At 36.6% G+C, this 19,298-nt stretch overlaps 1 protein-coding gene across 1 annotated transcript in view; it reads left to right on the top strand.

Annotated features, from left to right (window-relative positions):
- The window catches only part of LOC128661511 (uncharacterized), a 300,034-nt gene that overhangs the window by 198,655 nt on the left and 82,081 nt on the right, over positions 1-19,298 (top strand). The window contains exons 55-60 of the mRNA XM_053715761.1: positions 1,351-1,469; positions 2,030-2,140; positions 2,437-2,560; positions 4,848-4,931; positions 5,104-5,188; positions 7,943-8,121. Coding sequence (XP_053571736.1) covers positions 1,351-1,469; positions 2,030-2,140; positions 2,437-2,560; positions 4,848-4,931; positions 5,104-5,188; positions 7,943-8,121 — 702 coding nt within the window. The remainder of the gene's footprint in view (positions 1-1,350; positions 1,470-2,029; positions 2,141-2,436; positions 2,561-4,847; positions 4,932-5,103; positions 5,189-7,942; positions 8,122-19,298) is intronic.

Below are 19,298 nucleotides of genomic sequence, written 5' to 3'. Positions count from 1 at the left end.
AGGTAGGGAATAAAACTGTTTAGGAGGGATCAGGGAGGTTGGGGAGTGAGGAGGAATCACTACACTGCAGATAATAATAATTAAATAATTACAAATAATAATATATATTTTTTAAAAGCCATAAACTGTGTACTGGCAGACTGGATTCAGGTACCTAAGATGGTGGTGGCCAGTGGGTGGGGGATTGAATAGAGCTGTGTGGGAGGGATCAGGGAAGTGGTAGATGTCAGGTGAGACGATAATTCCTACACTACAGCAAATATTACTCTTAACATCTATCTGATTAACCCCTTTACTCCTGGGAATTTTAAAAGTGTGGTGCGCAAATCCAATTAGCAGCCCTACCTTATTACCAAAAAACAATGGCAAAGACTCCATGTCTGTCATTTCTGAATAGAGAGGATCCTAGAGACACTTTTATAACCATTTGCCTTATGACCGCAGTAGTTGTGTATAAATAATTTCAGTGACATTTTTTTTTAATATGATCACATTCAGCAGTTGAATGGCAGATTAAAAACAAAATAAGCCTAGATCAATACCTTTGGTTATCTACTTTAAAAATAATAATAATAATAATAATAATAAAATAAATAAAAATAAATATATATATATATATATATATATATATATATATATATATATATATAAATATATGTATATATAGTTTTGTTGGTGAATTTTGAGAATTTGGACAGTTTAACTATACCAAATGAGTTACATCACTGAAGAATTTTAGACATAGCTGAAGATAAAGATCTTAAAATGATCAGAAATAATAAAGAAAAAATATATACGTTTGGTCTTAGCTGAATCAGAGGATGTCAATGAACACATTTTGAGATTTGTTTCTCTACACTTAGAAAGCTAGAGATTTGTGTGGAATATGATATAATTAGTTTATTTTGTTATATATATATATATATATATATATATATATATATATATATATATATATATATATGTGTATATGTATGTATATATGTATATATATATATATAAATATGTGTATATATATATATATATATATATATATGTGTATATATATATATATATATATATATATATACATAGTTGTAGGTAAATTAAAAAACAGTCTTAATTTCTGTTTAAACCGAGTGATAGCAAAAATGTAAAAAATTTCCGTTACTTCGGGCTAGTTTCTCTCTGAAATTCCTGGTAGTGAAGGGGGTTAATTTCTAGCTAGTTTTTAAATGCACGCCGATACTAGTAACTTAGCGCAAATATCATAACTGTTATTGGATGTCTGCATGTCACTGGGCACACATACTGTTTACAAAATTAATTTTCCACAAGTGTTAATTGTAGTCAAAATAAAATTTGAAACAGATCCTTGCTGCCCGAAAAAGAGCTCGTTATCTGAGACTGGCACGTCCTCCGACTCCTGCCCAGCTGAGAATTGTCCGAGAAAAAATAAGGAAGAAAACACTTATCCAACAAACATTTTGGTAATATTTTCTCTTAAAAGCTTAAATTATATTATCCATGAAAAAAAATATTAAAGGACATTTAAAATGCTGTAATGTGTTAGAGCATTGTATTATTGCCTGGTTGTTTGTATGTATATATATATATATATATATATATATATATATATATATATATATATGTGTGTGTGTGTGTGTGTGTGTGTGTGTGTGTTTAACCCATGCAAACACATAGTTTAACACATAGTTAAACTAAGCTTAGCAATACACTGCTGTGCGCTACATCTGGTGAACCAATGACAAGAGGCATATGTGTGTATCTACCAATTACAAGCTTGCTCCCAGTAGTGCATTGCTGCTTCTGAGCCTTCCAAGGTATGCTTTTCAGCAAAGATTACTAAGAGAACACAGTAATTTGATGTAAACTGAAAGTGCCTTGAAACTGAATGCTCTGTCTAATCCATTAAAACTTACATTTTGACTTTCATGTTTCTTTAATATTATTTGGCTTAATAACTCATTTGATTTATCATTTTAATAACTGGCTATTTAACCAATATTTGTTTTGTTTCTTTTTTTAGGGAATTTGTTATGCATATCGTCATGATATTTATACTTCTTTTCATTGCTCTGGGTAAATTTTCTCATCATGAATATATTTTAAATCAAGCAGTCCGTAATGAATTTACCAGGTATGATACACTGCTCTTAATTTTAAATTTGAAACACGTAATAGTAATGACACATACTTAATGCATAGTCTACAGAGGGTAGTTTACCTTCACATTTCTGATTATGGGTTTTGTGCAGTATCAGAGACGTAAATCCAATACATATCTTTTCTGATAAATAATATAATTTCATCATATTTTTAAATACTTTACTTTTACTGTAAGTGATTTAGGGTTAAGAAAAAAACATTGTTTCAACCTCAGGGATTGTGCAGTTCACATTGTGCTTCAGATATTTGTATTTTTTTTTCTTTTAGAGATGCAGAACACACATTTAGTAAAATCAAGACAGAAGATGAATGGTGGGACTGGAGTGTTAGCACATTACTTGATGGTCTATACTGGGATAAATGGTACAACAAAGCCTATGCTACGGCAGAGGTAGGACACACTTTATATCTGCTCTCTCATATGGATGATGAAATATCTCATCTAAATAATTCTAGATCAGTTGAGATAATATGTTCTGATTTACATGTAATGTTTCAATAGTATAAATCAAAAAGACAAAACCACTCTAATATAATACAATTTCCCTATGAAAACATTGTTTGTAAGGGCTGGTGTATTATGGGTTTCCATTCTAAGCTAGTCAAATCCTTAAGTAAAACTGTTATTTGATTGGGTAAAATTACAGGTGCACACCTTCCAACAGGGAGCTGAGGGGCTCCTTGTGGGTGGTACCACTGGTATTTTGTGAGTGGAGCAAGACAAGAGGAGCATACCATGGGCTTAAAGGGACACTAAACCCAAATTTTTTTCTTTTGTGACTCAGATAGAGCATGCAATTTTAAGCAACTTTCTAATTTACTCCTATTATAATTTTTTCTTCGTTCACTTGGTATATTTATTTGAAAAAGGAGGCATCGAAGCTTCTTTTTTTATTCAGAACTCTGGACAGCACTTTTTTATTGGTGGATGAATTTATCCACCAATCAGCAAGAATAAACCAGGTTATTCACCAAAAATGGGCCGACATCTAAACTTACATTCTTTCATTTCCAAAAAAGATACCAAGAGAATGAAGAAAATTTGATAATAGGAGTAAATTAGAAAGTTGTTTACAATTGCATGCTCTATCTGAATCACAAAAGAAAAAAATTTGGGTTCAGTGTCCCTTTAATGTGGTCAGGGCTGATGTGTCATGGTTTGGTTTGGCCTGAGTAAGTATGTGCTGTTGGTGGAGCTGAGGCAGCCCTGGGAAACAGGGGCATTTTACCCTGATATGGTGAGCAGCAGACAGTAGGCAGAGCTCCTAACTTGCAATTTGCAGCATGTTTGCGAGCTGGGCATATGCTGTAAATCAAAAAAATCTAATAACATAAAACCTTAAGAAACAAATATTCCCCGGGAGTTTTTAATACCTTCACCAAAGCAAAATATATGCAAGTAAGAAAAAAGGGAGAAACAACTGCCAAATTTGTTTAACTGCAAGTATATTTCACTTAATTAATATTATTAAGTCATCGCAAGAATACATTTCCTACTATTTTGGGACAGGTAACTATTTGAAGGGACATGGAACCCAAAATATTTATTTCTTGATTCAGCTAGACTCGAGCATACAATTTTAAACAAATGTCCAATTTACTTCTATTATCTAATTTGCTTCCTTTTCTTAGCATCCTTTGTCAAAGAGTATGGTCAGGAGCAGCAATCCACAAATGGGAACTAGCTGGTGATTAGTGGGTGCAGATATACAGTGTTATGCCTCTTTTCATTGGCTTAACCAATGGGCTTGTCTTGTCCCCAGTAGTACAATCTCACTCCTCCTGCAAAGCATCCCAAGAGAGTGAAGCAAATTTGATAATAGAAGGAAATTGGAAAGCTGTTTAAAATTGTTTAGTCCTAAAGCCCGTGTACAAGGGCCAAAATCCCCATCCACTTGGATCCCCTCTCCCTCCTTCCCCTTCCCTGCCGCTCTCAACATTTGTTTTTTTTCTGCAGTGAAGCGGTCCCACCTGATCCCGCCCCACACAGCCACTCCCGCCGCCTCCTCCTGCTCGATCCCACCCCCTCCTGCCTGATCCCACCCCCTCCCTCTTTGCTGTCTGATCCTCATGACCTTTTGCAGTCTTGCGCATTGTCTCATGCACAGTCACTGACTGATCCTCCTTTATGGCCGGATATGTTTGTCTTGCGCTGCAGTCTCTACTGCACATGAGTGACTGTATCGGACAAACGTACCTGGCCCTTTATCATATAGGATTATTTTTCTGGGTTTTATGTCCCTTTAATTAACATTCCTTTTAAAGTGCTTCTTTAAATTGTATGATTCTATATTGTTAATGAAATGGGAGCTGTGTTGCACTGAGGTTCCATGCCAGGATGCAAAAACATCAAGTCATTTCAAAGAGTAATTATACAATTGCAATGAAATAGAACTAAGAAGCTGAACTCCTGGATTCATACTGCCTCATACTTTTGTGTCATTAACCAGCCACTGATTTAACACAGTCCCCAGTGTTATAAATGTGGGCTAAATATTGCACTGAGAGTGAAATCTCATTAGAGATACCTGAGATTTTGAGGCAAAGTATTATATACTTTACAATATTTTTTCCATATAGAATATTTCCGTGTATTTCTGTTTATATAAGAATTTAGATATTAATTAATTGCAGCTTTTAATTAAATGTACTGTTACTTTTCATGTGTTCAATCACAGGCTGGGCCTATTGGAGGGAAATTCTTTCTAGTTGGAACTCCTGTACTGAGACAGCTGAGAGCTGCAAGTGAATCCACCAGCTCAGTAAGTACACGAGTCTTGATTGGTGTTGCATACCAAAGAAAAAATATTTTCAGTTATTATTTCATTTAAAAATTTGTTGCTCTAAATCTTCTATATAAACATTTATTTATTTTGTAAAGGTGGTGAGAGTCTACAATCCATTACTACTGTTAATTATACTCCTGACCACTAGGAGGAGGCAAAGATCCCAAAACGCCAAGTGCCCTTAAAAATCCCTCCCACCTTACTAGTCTTGTCTTTACCATCACAGGAGGAAGGTGAAGAAGGGAGGTGCTCCAGATGTTTGTGAGAAAAGTTCTCAGACCGATTTTTTAGTTCAACACCTGGGTACTGCTTGCTGATTAATGGCTAAATGTAGCCACCAATCAATAAGCGCTACGCAGGGTGCTGAACCAAAAATGGGCTGGCTCCTAAGCTTACATGCCTGCTTTTCAAATAAAAATACCAAAAAAACTAAGAAAAATTAATTATAGGAGTAAATTAGAAAGTTGCTTAAAATTGCATGCTCTATCTGAATAATGAAAGAAAAAAAATTGTGTTTCATATCCCATTGAGGGGGTAAGATTTCATTACTTCCAAGAGCTACTTTCTTGTGTGGCTGGACTGTTAGCCGATGGACATTTGGCAGACGGACATTTGGCCGACGGATAATAGTCCGACACACAAGTGGCTGTTAGATAACAGTCCGGCCATGAGATAGGTAGATAGATAGATAGATTTGATTGCTAGATAGATTAGATAGATAAATAGATGCAATAGATAGATACATTTGATAGATAAATAGATTTAATAGATAGATATATGAATAGATAGATTAGATAGATAATTTCACAGACAAAGAATTACAAGACATGCAGGCTGTGACCCATGGTTAGATTCCCAGAGGTCGTGGCGGTGCCCGAGGCTTTGATTAGGACAGAGCACTCTGGAGCGTATCTGCCCTCGGAACTTGCTTCAGCATTCTGTCCGTCGGACAAAATGCTGTCAGCCAAATGTCCGTCTGCATTTTGTCAGAGCACCACTTTCTTGTGTGTAAGGTTACTTTATTTATCCTGCCTTTATTGTTATGTTTAAATCACTGTCTGTATTTTTATTTACTCATTACCCGCCTCTCTTTTTCTTTGTGGAGTATACTGATCTCTTTCCCTTCTTCTGTTACTATTAGTACCTCAGAAGCTAGATCCTCTGAACACTTTCCTAATGTTAAGTGTATTTTTTGCAAACTGGTCAGCTTTGCAAATCGTATACCGATCATCTAATGCATTTTAATCAGTCTAATGCTGCTCTTGTTTCTAAGGGTATCTGTCCTCCCTCTGTTTGTTTTACACAAAGATTTTGTACGCTCTACTATATCTGATATGTTGGCAGCCATGTTCCCTTCAAGTAAGCGTAAGAAGGTGGTTGCTTATAATCCCTCTACCAGTTTATCTGATTAAAGTAAGTCTATGTCTGTTAAGCTGAATGTTCTAGTGCATAGCTCTTCTGATTTATCCTCTGAGGGTGAAGTGTTTTTAGATGATCAAGAGTCAGTGTCTGTTCAGGATATTGAATCTTCCTTTTTAAGCTTGAACACCTTTGTTCTCTTTAAAGAGAAATGTTATGTACTTTAGGAGTTCAGGCTCCTAAGCTTTCCAATGATGTCTGTTAAACAGCTAGATTTAATTTTTAAACAAAGGATGTTTCCTTTGCCTGCTTCTATTTTAGGGCTAGATTACGAGTGGAGCGCAATTTCTCTCTTGCTCATGTGCTAACTTTTGTAGAAGTAAGCTTTTTGTGTGTGTCGATTAGCACGCGTGTTACAAGTTGAGAGTAAAGAGTTTAAGCATGTGCTAACCCAACACATGCAAAAAGCTGAAGTTCAAATATCGCAACCGTGTCAACGTAATACCCTATAGACTTTAACTGAGCACAAAAAGTGGGAAAAAACCTTACTCGCACGCAAACCCAAGCGCATTTTCTCAAGTGCGCTAACCCAACATGAAATAATAATATTTCACATTCCAATGTTCTTCACAAAGAAGAATATGTTCTATTTAGTCATAAATACATATTTCTATATATATATCTGTATTTTGGCACAATATATATCTACACCAATCTATACATACATATATATATGTGTGTCTGTGTGTGTGCGTGTGTATATATATATATATATATATATATAAAACTAAATTATTTTATATAGGTATAGATATATACAGACATATGTATAGGAATATCTAAAAATATGAAGAACATATTCCTTATGGGAAAAACATTGGTATGTGAAATATTTACAGTAAATACACATTTAAACACTTTTTAAATATGAATAGTGCATAAATATGATTTTTCATGTTTTCAGCTACTTAACTGCAAAGGGCTCTAATGCACTTCTATCTATCTATCTATCTATCTATCTATCTATCTCTCTCTCTCTCTCTCTCTCTCTCTCTCTCTCTCTCTCTATATATATATATATATATATATATATATATATACACACACACATACATAAGTATTTATGTGTTTATATGTGTATATATGTCTGTAAAAATATATATACTCATAAAAATACATAAATACATATGTAATTTTTATCAGACAGTGTTATTATGATTGTAACTGTACTTTTAAATGTATTTTCGAATACTAGCCAATAGATGGAAACCCATAATGCCCTCGTTGGTATACCCAGACCAAGGGGGCTTCATTAAGGACAGGGAAGCCCCTGATAATATAAGACGGATGATTGACTTGATAGATTTCCTGGGGGGGAAACGGGTGCCTTCTCTGCTTCTATCTTTGGATGCGGAAAAAGGCATTTGATAGAATAGATTGGGGATTTATGAGAGCGGTCCTGGTTCACATGGGTTTTGAGGGGTCCTTCCTTAAAATAATTGAAGTCATTTATTCGATAACATCGGGTTATGTTTCAATGTCAGGATATAGATCAAAAAGCTTTCCCATACTAAATGGCACTAGACAGGGATGTCCCCTTTCCCCTCTCATTTTCGCTCTGTGTATAGAACCACTGGCAGCTAAAATTAGGACCTCCCCAGATGTGTCGGGTGTGGAGATAATGAACCACGAGTGCAAGCTCACACTCTTCGCAGATGACATACTGCTCAGTTTGATGAAACCTCTCGTCTCCTTACCCAATCTTTATAAATTACTAGATGATTATGCTGAGATTTCGGGATATAAGGTAAACCTGGATAAATGTGAAGTGTTGCCTCTGAACTTGCCACAACACACTAAAAAGATTATAGAAACTAATTTTGACTTAAAATGGGCTACACACTCTATCAAATATTTAGGGATAGCTCTTACACCGCATCCTGAACAATTATATAAATACAATTATATGCCTATATACAAAGAAATCAGGAAATATATAAATAAATGGAGAGCATTCAGCTTTTCATGGTTAGGTAGATTGGCAGCTGTAAAGATCAATGTGCTTCCCAGGCTTCTATACCTGTTTAGAGCCCTTCCTATTAAAATACCTAAACCAGAGTTAGCTATTCTACAATCAGAATTAGTGGCTTTTATCAGGGGGAAGAAAATGGCAAGAATAACCACAAATATCATACCCCCACCAATACTAGACTATGCTACAGGGGGTGTGGGGTCATAGGCTCCTATTGTCATATGTGGTGGGAGTGGGATCGAATTAAGCTAATTTGGGATAAATTGTCATATTTACTAAGCAGGTTAATAGATGAACAGATTGAGTTGACCATGCACCAAACCCTTTTGCATCAACCAATACGTAAATATAACAGACATATAAATACTTTTATAAGAATATTATGCACGGTAACAAGAATTTGCATCGCAAAGTATTGGAAGACAAATGCACCGGCGTGGACAGAAATTATAAATAGGATTTCCATGACTTAAGAGATGTATAACTCAGCAGCTAAAATTTTAGATACAAAGGAAACATATGACATTATCTGGTTTTACTGGATACTGATAAATAGTAGCCGACAGGAGTGATGAGTGGTGGTTCTTTTTTCCAAGGCCTTGGAGAGAATGTGGAGGTCTTGGTGTCTCATTTTTCATTTTTTATTTCCTCTTCCTGGGTTGTGGAGTAACAATCTAGGGTGGAGTTTTTCCTTTATTTTCATTATTTACTATTGACTAGATTACGAGTTTTGCGTTATGAGCGGTGCGGTACTAACTTGCAAGTTATTGTCACCACTCACTTACCTACAGTGCTGGTATTACAGGTTTATAAAAACCCGGCGTTATTAGGCAAAAAGTGAGCGTCAAATCCAGACTCCAACACCAGCGCTGCTGAAAGCTGCGGTGAGCTGGTTTTACATGCTCGTGCATGATTTCCCCATAGACATCAATAGGGAGAGCCAGCTGAAAAAAAGCCTAACACCTGCAAAAAAGCAGTGTAAAGCTCCGTAACGCAGCCCCATTGATTCCTATATGGAAATAAAATGTATTAATGTTACACCTAACACCCTAACATGAACCCCGAGTCTAAACACCCCTAATCTTACACTTATTAACCCCTAATCTGCCGCCCCCAACTTCGCCGACACCTACATTATACTTATTAACCCCTAATCTGCCGCTCCGGACATTTCTGCCACTATAATAAACATATTAACCCCTAAATTGCCGCACTTCTGCATCACAAACAATAGTTAAATATTAAAAAAATACCAGGGTATATAAGATTACCCTAGAACAGCAAGGGAATAAACGGCACACATAGAAGACTTTCAAAAATTTATTTATAATAATTTCCCAAAAATACACTTAGGTATATAGCGATATCTTATCTGTCAATATCAGTTACCACTAAAGACAGCAAAATCTAAAACATTTTAAGTGCACTTAGACCTAATACTTTCCCTATGCTATAAATTACAAAAAGACATCATAAACAATAAGGGGTTAACCAGAAAACTCATGTTTATAACGAATGTTACATAGAATCTAATGTTTATAGGACATTTATAGTAAGTAGGCAAAATACATGTTAAACATATGGCTGCAGTCCAAACAGAGGTGAACTATATTATGTATCAAAAAGCGCTTGTTTTTCCTCTTTATATATACCAGGGAATCTTCTCTTAAGGCAAATAAATGTGCCGCAAGTAGTACTGCTGGATAAAGAGTCTCTAGCAAGTGTAATAATTCAGTTGGAAAACACAGCATATACTTAGCTTAAGTCCTCCGGTTTTTGTTGTTTCCACTTGTCTTCTGCTTGCAAGCACCTGTGATGATTACTTGGCGTGTGACATCAGCAATAGTGGGAGTGGTCTCTCGTCACCAGGGACTATGAGTGGCTATAGACAGAAGGATCCATTTGAATCAATTTTGCATTGTAAGTTTTGCCAAGAACTTTGACAAATGACTGTATCGCAAAGTTATGTATATGTTCACCTATCGTATAGGCACATCTTCCATTGTACTCCAATAGCACACTCCTCAAAACCACTTACTCCACTGTCGGAGTCACACCTGAAAGATTCGTAGCTCACTTTAAAGGTACAGCTGCATGTATAGAGCCAAAAATGTCTCTGAAGAAACAAAAGATTCAGGGAATAGGCCTGGACAGGTGCACTAGAAATCCTGGCCCACGGTACATTCGACAGGTACCTGGGTTCTCATAAACACATAGTGCCAACGCACGTTTCTCCCCCACCTCCAGTATGTGTTACAGGGGATCATCAGGGCATGTAGAGTCCTCAGTGGACTTCCTCTTTTATGCAGATACCTAATTGCTTACAGGTGTTTTTTCCCAAGTATCCTTGCAACACCTTAAAGCTGTATCACTTTTAACCCTGTATTTCAAAAAAGCCTCTCAAAACTCAAAATTGTGTTAGAAAGTAATAGGTAAATATGTTTTGGTTCAACCTAATTCCTGGTTACCCCCAATACTTTCAAATACACAACAGAAGAGATAGAAATTACCCTCTTAAACTGGCGCACACTTCAAACAGATGTTTATTATATTTAAAAAAAATGAAAATTTATAAAAAGTGGACAAATTCAAGCTTATCGTTTAAACCTTTTGGGAATCTAGTTCCCAGTCTGTAGATCCATTTCGCCTCTTTTTGCAGGAGGACCCTATCATTATTTCCACCACGTCCATTTGTGATGCCTTTATCTATTATGATAAATTTCAATGAATCTACATTTTTATTGTGTACATTACAAAAATGCCTGGCAACATTAGTTTCTCTGGAGTGGAGAATATCGTCCCTGTGCTCCTGTACTCGGTCCTTCACCAATCTTTTCGTTTTTCCAACATAGAAAGCCGGACAGGAGCACCGCAGAAGATATATCACCCCCTCCGATTTGCAGTTAAAGAAGAATCTTATATCAAAGATCTTTCCATCCTGGACAGAGAATTGTTTAGTGCTATCCATGTGGGCACAGTATACACAGTGCCCACATGGAAAGCTACCCTTAATACCTCTGTCCTTTCTCAGCCAATCAGAGGCCGAAGGGCCCCTTGAGAATTGGCTCCTCACCAGTTTGTCCTTTAAACTTTGTGCTTTTCTAGCTGTTAGCAAAGGTGTATCCCCCATCACACTGTTCACTTTTTCATCAAGGGATAGGATGTGCCAATTTTTCTTGAAAACTGACCTTAGACTCTCCCATTGATTATTAAAATTAGAGATAAATCTAATTTTATTAGTTTCATTTTTAGAATTATTGCGATATAGTAAGTCATCCCTGGACATATTTCTTGCTTTCCAGAGAGATTTCTTGAGGCACTTGTTAGAATAACCTCTTTTTAGGAATCTCTCTTTCATTAGGGCTGCATGAGTGTCAAACTTGGAGAGAGAAGAGCAATTTCTCCTCAGACGGAGGAATTGGCCATACGGGATCCCTTTTTTTTTTTTTTTTTTTTTTTTAGGTGGTTCGGATGGCTACTATCTGCATGTAATATATTGTTAGTTGCGGTCTTTTTCCTGTAATTTTCCGTCACTATTCTTACTCCCTCTTTTTTCAAAGTCACATCTAGAAAATTTAGTTCTACTGTATTGGTTTCTGACGTCAGGATGATGTTCTTGTCGTTGTGGTTAAGGACCGCAACGAATTCATTGAATTCTTCTGCCGTCCCATCCCACAGGACAAGAACATCATCCACATATCTAATCCATAGTAGCACTTTGTCCTCAAAGATCCTTGAATAGTACTCAAAGATCTCTGATTCCCAAAGGCCCAGATGTAGACATGCATATGTGGGGGCACAAACTGCCCCCATCGCTGTCCCACACAGTTGGCGAAATATCTGTCCGTCAAATGAAAAAATATTATTTTTCAAGACAAACTCTAACAGGGAGTAGACAAATTCAGTATGTTCAGCATATGTTGGTCCTCTGGTCTCTAAGAACCTCCTTATTGCTGCTAAGCCTATTTTATGTGGTATGGAGGAGTAAAGACCCTCTACATCAAGAGATGCCAGAATGGTCTTTTCATTTACTACTACTCCATCCAACTTTCTCAAAAGATCGGCTGTGTCTTTAACATATGATGTTAAGGTTAGTAAAAAGGGTCGCAGGTATTTATCAACATACTCCCCAATTTTTTCAGTTGCACTCCCTATTCCCGAGACTATAGGCCTTCCCGGGGGGCACTGCATGTTTTTATGCAGCTTTGGCAATACATAAAAGACAGGCATAACTGGATGCTCAGGATATAGGAATTTGAACTCATTTTGGGTAATTACCCCTTTGCTTCTTGCATAATTCAAAAGTTTAAAAAGGGAATTTTGGACATGGACCAGAGGGTTGCCACCAATTTTTTCATATTGCTTTTTGTTATTTAGCTGCCGTTTGACTTCATTCACATAAAAATGCTCATCAAGTAAAACCAAATTACCGCCCTTGTCGGCAGGCTTTATCACCAAACCTTTGGCCATACTTAGTTCTTTTAGTGCTATTCTTTCCCTAGGTTTTAGGTTATCAAAAGTTTGTTGGCTCGATATATCTTCTATATCTTTCTCCATTTGTTTTACAAAAAGATTAACCGCTGGAACCAGGGAAAGTGAAGGCATATATGTTGATTTTGGTTTAAAGGCATACTTTCTATCCACCAAAGATTCTCTCTGTGTGTCATTATCAAAAACAGCTTGGTTTTCAGCAAGAAGTAACTCTAAATCATTAAGGGCCACTTGATCAGTTGCATCTAACATATAGTTGTTATCTGATTTAGATTTCATAATGACAGACAGGACAATCTTTCTTGCAAAAAGATGTAGGTCTTTTATGACCTCAAACTTGTCAATTGGTGTATTGGGGCAGAAGGACATACCTTTTTTAAGGAGTTCGATATGAGCTAGGTTTAGAGGAAAAGAGGAGAGGTTTACTATCTGTAGTTCCTCATCCATTGGGGTTTTTAAAAGCCCCTGCGTAATCCCCTCCCTCTGTACCTCCCCCTGCTCTGTGGAGCCTGGTCCCCTCTCCCTCTCTTTTCTCTGGTAGGATATCTCTTTTCCTTCCCTTGCCCCCCATAAGGGTCTCTTCCTTTTTCCCCTTCTGTTTTTCCTCCTCCTTCTATTTGTGTGTTTGCTAGGGAGTTTTTTGAGGGTCCTGATTCTGAGTCTGACATATCAGTCCCGGAGTCATAGGTCCCTTTCTGAGATTTATATGTGTAAACCCTGCCATTTTTATAATCATCCTGATCTCTCCTTAGTTTCCTACATTTTCTTGATTTAATGTCAATTTTCAACTTTGAGATATTTGAGCTTGTTTCTCCATTCAATTTCTCAAATTTAGGGTCACATTCGAAAGAGTTAACCTTGATCATTGCTATTTCTGCTTCCCCCTTTACTTTCTCTAACCTTTTATTGTTTCTTTTGATCATCATTTCCATTAGATCAAGGGAGGTTGAGGAGAGTTTCTCATTCCTTTCTTCTATGAAAGAGTCTCCCTCCTCATCCTCCCTTGTATTGGCACCTGGATCAAGTGACAATCTTAGTCCCCTAGGGATTATTTTCTTTTCAATATAGTTTGCCAGACTAGCATTTTCTGCCTTAATTTTCAATTGTCTACTCAAAAGGTATCTATATTTTCTGAAAGCACTGAAAATAGTTACCACTTCTTCATCATTTTCATCATTCCCCCCACTAATATCATTAGCCAGAGAATCTTTGAGTTCTGCCTCCCATAAATCATCTGAGAGAGTGTACGCCATGGTAGTGGCAGCTGAACAAAGACAGACAAGATTGTGGGAAAATGTAGGAGTTTTGAAACTAAGAACTCCTTAAGCAATCTACTCCAATCTCACCAGAAAAGGACAATTGAATCCTCAAATTATTATCCTCAAAAAGTAAAGACTAAATATAGGGGGTGTGAGAGAGTAGGTAATATTGCTAATTTGCTTTAAATGGTGCCACCCTTATAGTAAATATAAAATATAAAAGAAAGATAGAAAAAAATACCAGGGTATATAAGATTACCCTAGAACAGCAAGGGAATAAACGGCACACATAGAAGACTTTCAAAAATTTATTTATAATAATTTCCCAAAAATACACTTAGGTATATAGCGATATCTTATCTGTCAATATCAGTTACCACTAAAGACAGCAAAATCTAAAACATTTTAAGTGCACTTAGACCTAATACTTTCCCTATGCTATAAATTACAAAAAGACATCATAAACAATAAGGGGTTAACCAGAAAACTCATGTTTATAACGAATGTTACATAGAATCTAATGTTTATAGGACATTTATAGTAAGTAGGCAAAATACATGTTAAACATATTTTTTTCTATCTTTCTTTTATATTTTATATTTACTATAAGGGTGGCACCATTTAAAGCAAATTAGCAATATTACCTACTCTCTCACACCCCCTATATTTAATAGTTAAATATTATTGACCCCTAATCTGCTGCCCCCAACGTCGCCGCCACTATACTAAATTTATTAAACCCTAAACCTAAGTCTAACCCTAACCCTAACACCTCCTAACTTAAATATAGATAAAATAAATCTAAATAAAATCTACTATCAGTACCTAAATTATTCCTATTTAAAACTAAATACTTACCTATAAAATAAACCCTAAGCTAGCTACAATATAACTAATAGTTACATTGTATCTAGCTTAGGGTTTATTTTTATTTTACAGGCAAGTTTGTATTTATTTTAACTAGGTAGAATAGTTACTAAATAGTTATTAACTATTTACTAACTTCCTAAATAAAATAAATACAAATTTATCTGTAAAATAAAACCTAACCTGAGTTACACTAACACCTAACCTTACACTACAATTAAATAAATTACCTAAATTAAATAAAATTACCTAAATTACAAAAAAAATAAAACACTAAATTACACAAAATAAAAAAGACATTATCAGATATTTAAACTAATTACACCTAATCTAATAGTCCTATCAAAATAAAAAAAGCCCCCCCAAAATAAAAATAAAAACCATAGCCTAAACTAAACTACCAATAGCCCTTAAAAGGGCCTTTTGCGGGGCATTGCCCCAAAGAAATCAGCTCTTTTATCTGTAAAAAAAAAAAATACAAACACCCCCCAACAGTAAAACCCACCACCCACACAACCAACCCCCAAATAAAATCCTAACTAAAAAAATCTAAGCTCCCCATTGCCCTAAAAGGGCGTTTGGATCGGCATTGCCCTTAAAAGGGCATTTTTGCTCTTTTTCAAGTGCCCAAACCCTAATCTAAAAATAAAACCCACCTAATAAACCCTTAAAAAAACCTAACACTAACCCCCGAAGATCCACTTACAGTTTTGAAGACCAGACATCCATCCTCAACGAAGCCGGGAGAAGTCTTCATCCAAGCCGGAAGAAGTGGTCCTCCAGACGGTCAGAAGTCTTCATCCAGACAGCATCTTCTATCTTCATCCATCCGGCGTGGAGCATGTTCATTTTCAAGACATCCGGCGCGGAGCATCCTCTTCAATCAAAGTCTTCTTTCCAAAATGAAGGTTCCTTTAAGTGATCCAAGATGGTGTCCCTTGAATTCCGATTGGCTAATAGAATTCTATCAGCCAATCGGAATTAAAGGTGAAAAAATCCTATTGGCTGATGCAATCAGCCAATAGCATTGAGCTTCAATCCTATTGGCTGATCCAATCAGCCAATAGGCTTGAGCTTGCATTCTGTTGGCTGTTCCAATCAGCCAATAGAATGTGAGCTCAATCCTATTGGATGATTGGATCAGCCAATAGGATTGAAGCTCAATCCTATTGGCTGATTGCATCAGCCAATAGGATTTTTTCACCTTTAATTCCGGTTGGCCAATCAGAATTCAAGGGACGCCATCTTGGATGACGTCACTTAAAGGAAACTTCATTCTGGAAGAAGACTTCGATTGAAGAGGATGCTCCGCACCGGATGTCTTGAAGATGGACCTGCTCCGTGCCGGATGGATGAAGATAGAAGATGCCGTCTGGATGAAGACTTCTGCCCGTCTGGAGGACCACTTCTGCCGGCTTGGATGAAGACTTCTCCCGGCTTCGTTGAGGACTTCTTGCTGCTTGGATGAAAACTGTAAGTGGATCTTCGGGGGTTAGTGTTAGTTTTTTTTAAGGGTTTATTAGGTGGGTTTTATTTTTAGATTAGGGTTTGGGCACTTGAAAAAGAGCTAAATGCCCTTTTAAGGGCAATGCCCATCCAAATGCCCTTTTCAGGGCAATGGGGAGCTTAGGTGTTTTTAGTTAGGATTTTATTTGGGGGTTGGTTGTGTGGGTGGTGGGTTTTACTGTTGGGGGGTTGTTTGTATTTTTTTTTTTTACAGGTAAAAGAGCTGATTTCTTTGGGGCAATGCCCCGCAAAAGGCCCTTTTAAGGGCTATTGGTAATTTAGTTTAGGCTAGGGTTTTTTATTTTGGGGGGGCTTTTTTATTTTGATAGGGCTATTAGATTAGGTGTAATTAGTTTAAATATCTGATAATGTCTTTTTTTATTTTGTTTAATTTAGTGGGGTTTTTTTGTAATGAAGGTACTTTTATTTAATTTAGGTAATTTATTTAATTGTAGTGTAAGGTTAGGTGTTAGTGTAACTCAGGTTAGGTTTTATTTTACAGGTAAATTTGTATTTATTTTAGCTAGGTAGTTAGTAAATAGTTAAAAACTATTTAGTAACTATTCTACCTAGTTAAAATAAATACAAACTTGCCTGTAAATTAAAAATAAAGCCTAAGATAGATGCAATGTAACTATTAGTTATATTGTAGCTAGCTTAGGGTTTATTTTACAGGTAAGTATTTAGTTTTAAATAGGAATAATTTAGGTAATGATAGTAGGATTTATTTTAATTATATTTAAGTTAGGGGGTGTTAGGGTTAGACTTAGGTTTAGGGGTTAATAACTTTAGTATAGTGGCGGCGACGTTGGGGTGGCAGATTAGCTGTTAATAACTGTAATGTAGGTTGCTGCGATGTTAGGGACAGCAGATTAGGGGTTAATATTATTTAACTAGTGTTTGCGATGCGGGAGTGCGGCGGTTTAGGGGTTAATATGTTTATTCTAGTGGCGGCGATGTCCGGAGCGGCAGATTAGGGGTTAATAAATGTAGGTAGGTGGGGGCGATGTTAGGGGCGGCAGATTAGGAGTTAATAATATTTAACTAGTGTTTGCGAAGCCGGAGTGCGGTGGTTTAGGGGTTAATATGTTTATTATAGTGGCGGCGGTGTCGGGAGCGGCAGATTAGGGGTTAACAATTTTCTTTTAGTGTTTGCGATGCGGGAGGGCCTCGGTTTAGGCGTTAATAGGTAGTTTATGGGTGTTAGTGTACTTTTTAACACTTTAGTTATGAGTTTTATGCTACGGCGTTGTAGCGTAAAACTCATAACTACTGACTTTAGATTGCGTTACGAATCTTGGGGTATAGGCTGTACCGCTCAATTTTTGGCCTCCCAGAAAAAGCTTGTAATATTGGCGCTATGGAAGTTCCATTGAAAAAAGACTTTACGTAAATTGCGTAAGTTAATTTGCGTTACGGCCAAAAAAGTGTGTACAGCTTTTTTGACAAGACTCGTAATAGCAGCGGTAGTGAAAAAGCAGAGTTATAACCCATAACGCTGCTTTTTCACTCATAACGCAAAACTCGTAATCTAGCCGTATGTTTTTTAGTTTCTTTTGTATTTATTCAATTAAATATAAAGACTACGCTCTTAGTTAAGGTTTTAGTTTTGACAAGTACAAGGTAGATGATTCATCAAACGTTAAATTGCAGTGGATGTACAATCCTTAAAGAATATAGGCAGTAGTAGCGTAATAATAAGAGAAATGATGTTTGCATGCCTTACTTGTTGACCATTATTTTGCTTTTTCTTTGTGTCTGTATTATTGAAATTTTGAAATACAACAGATTTAAAAATAAATGTATTTTTGATGGGGTTTTTTTTCCACTTTTTCGTCTTGCGAAACAATTAACCAGACCTCGGAAGTTGTACAAATCTGTCATGTGTTAATTTCAATTGCTCTCAAGCAAACGCGTTTATTTTATTTTAAACACTGTTTTGTCGGTAAAAACCTGTGGCTCTAACGCTCCTTTTTTTTCCAGGGCACCCTTAAGCCAACGCTGGTATTAAGAGTTTTCTGAATGGCTGCATTAGCCTCAGAAAAGTGAGCGTTGAGCCAAATTTAGCTCCACTTCAACCCTCAATACCAGCGTTGCTTATGGTAGCGGTAAGCTGGAAAAACATGCTCGTGCACAATATCTCTATAGGATACAATGGGGCTGAGCTGGCTGAAAAAAAACCTAACACCTGCAAAAAAGCAGCGTTCAGCTCCTAACGCAGCCCCATTGTTTCCTATGGGGAAACACTTTCTAAGTCTACACCTAACACCCTAACATGAACCCCGAGTCTAAACACCCCTAACCTTACACTTATTAACCCCTAATCTTCTGCTCCCGCTATCGCTGACACCTACATTATACTATTAACCCCTAATCTGCTGCTCCGGACACCGCCGCAACCTACATTATAGCTATGAACCCCTAATTTGCTGCTCCTAACATCGCCGACACCTATATTATATTTATTAACAATGTGAAAGTAATTGAGGAGCACAGGTGCGAATGAGTTGTAACAAAGAGGTTTATTTCAAAACGACTAGTTACAACGCAAATGAGTGAAACAAATACACAAAGGTTAGTAATGGCACTAACCAAACAAACAAACAGTGTGAGGGGAGAAAAGAAACATACTCCCCGGGGCTAATACATGACTGGAAAAAATCTACTGTTAGGAAGCAGACTGCAAAAAAGACAGGTATACGCGTTTCAGCAGATTGCCTTACTCATTCCCTGATTAAAAGTATGTGATTGTGCTCTTTAAAAAGACTAATAGACGGCTTCCTATTGGTTGTTAGGGACCCACCCCCCTGTTGCTAAGTGCAAAAAACT

Source organism: Bombina bombina, chromosome 5 (assembly GCF_027579735.1).
Source record: "Bombina bombina isolate aBomBom1 chromosome 5, aBomBom1.pri, whole genome shotgun sequence".
Classification (NCBI taxonomy): Eukaryota; Metazoa; Chordata; class Amphibia; order Anura; family Bombinatoridae; genus Bombina; species Bombina bombina.
The sequence above is the reverse complement of the archived record's forward strand: the minus strand, read 5'-3'. Positions and strand labels throughout refer to the sequence as shown.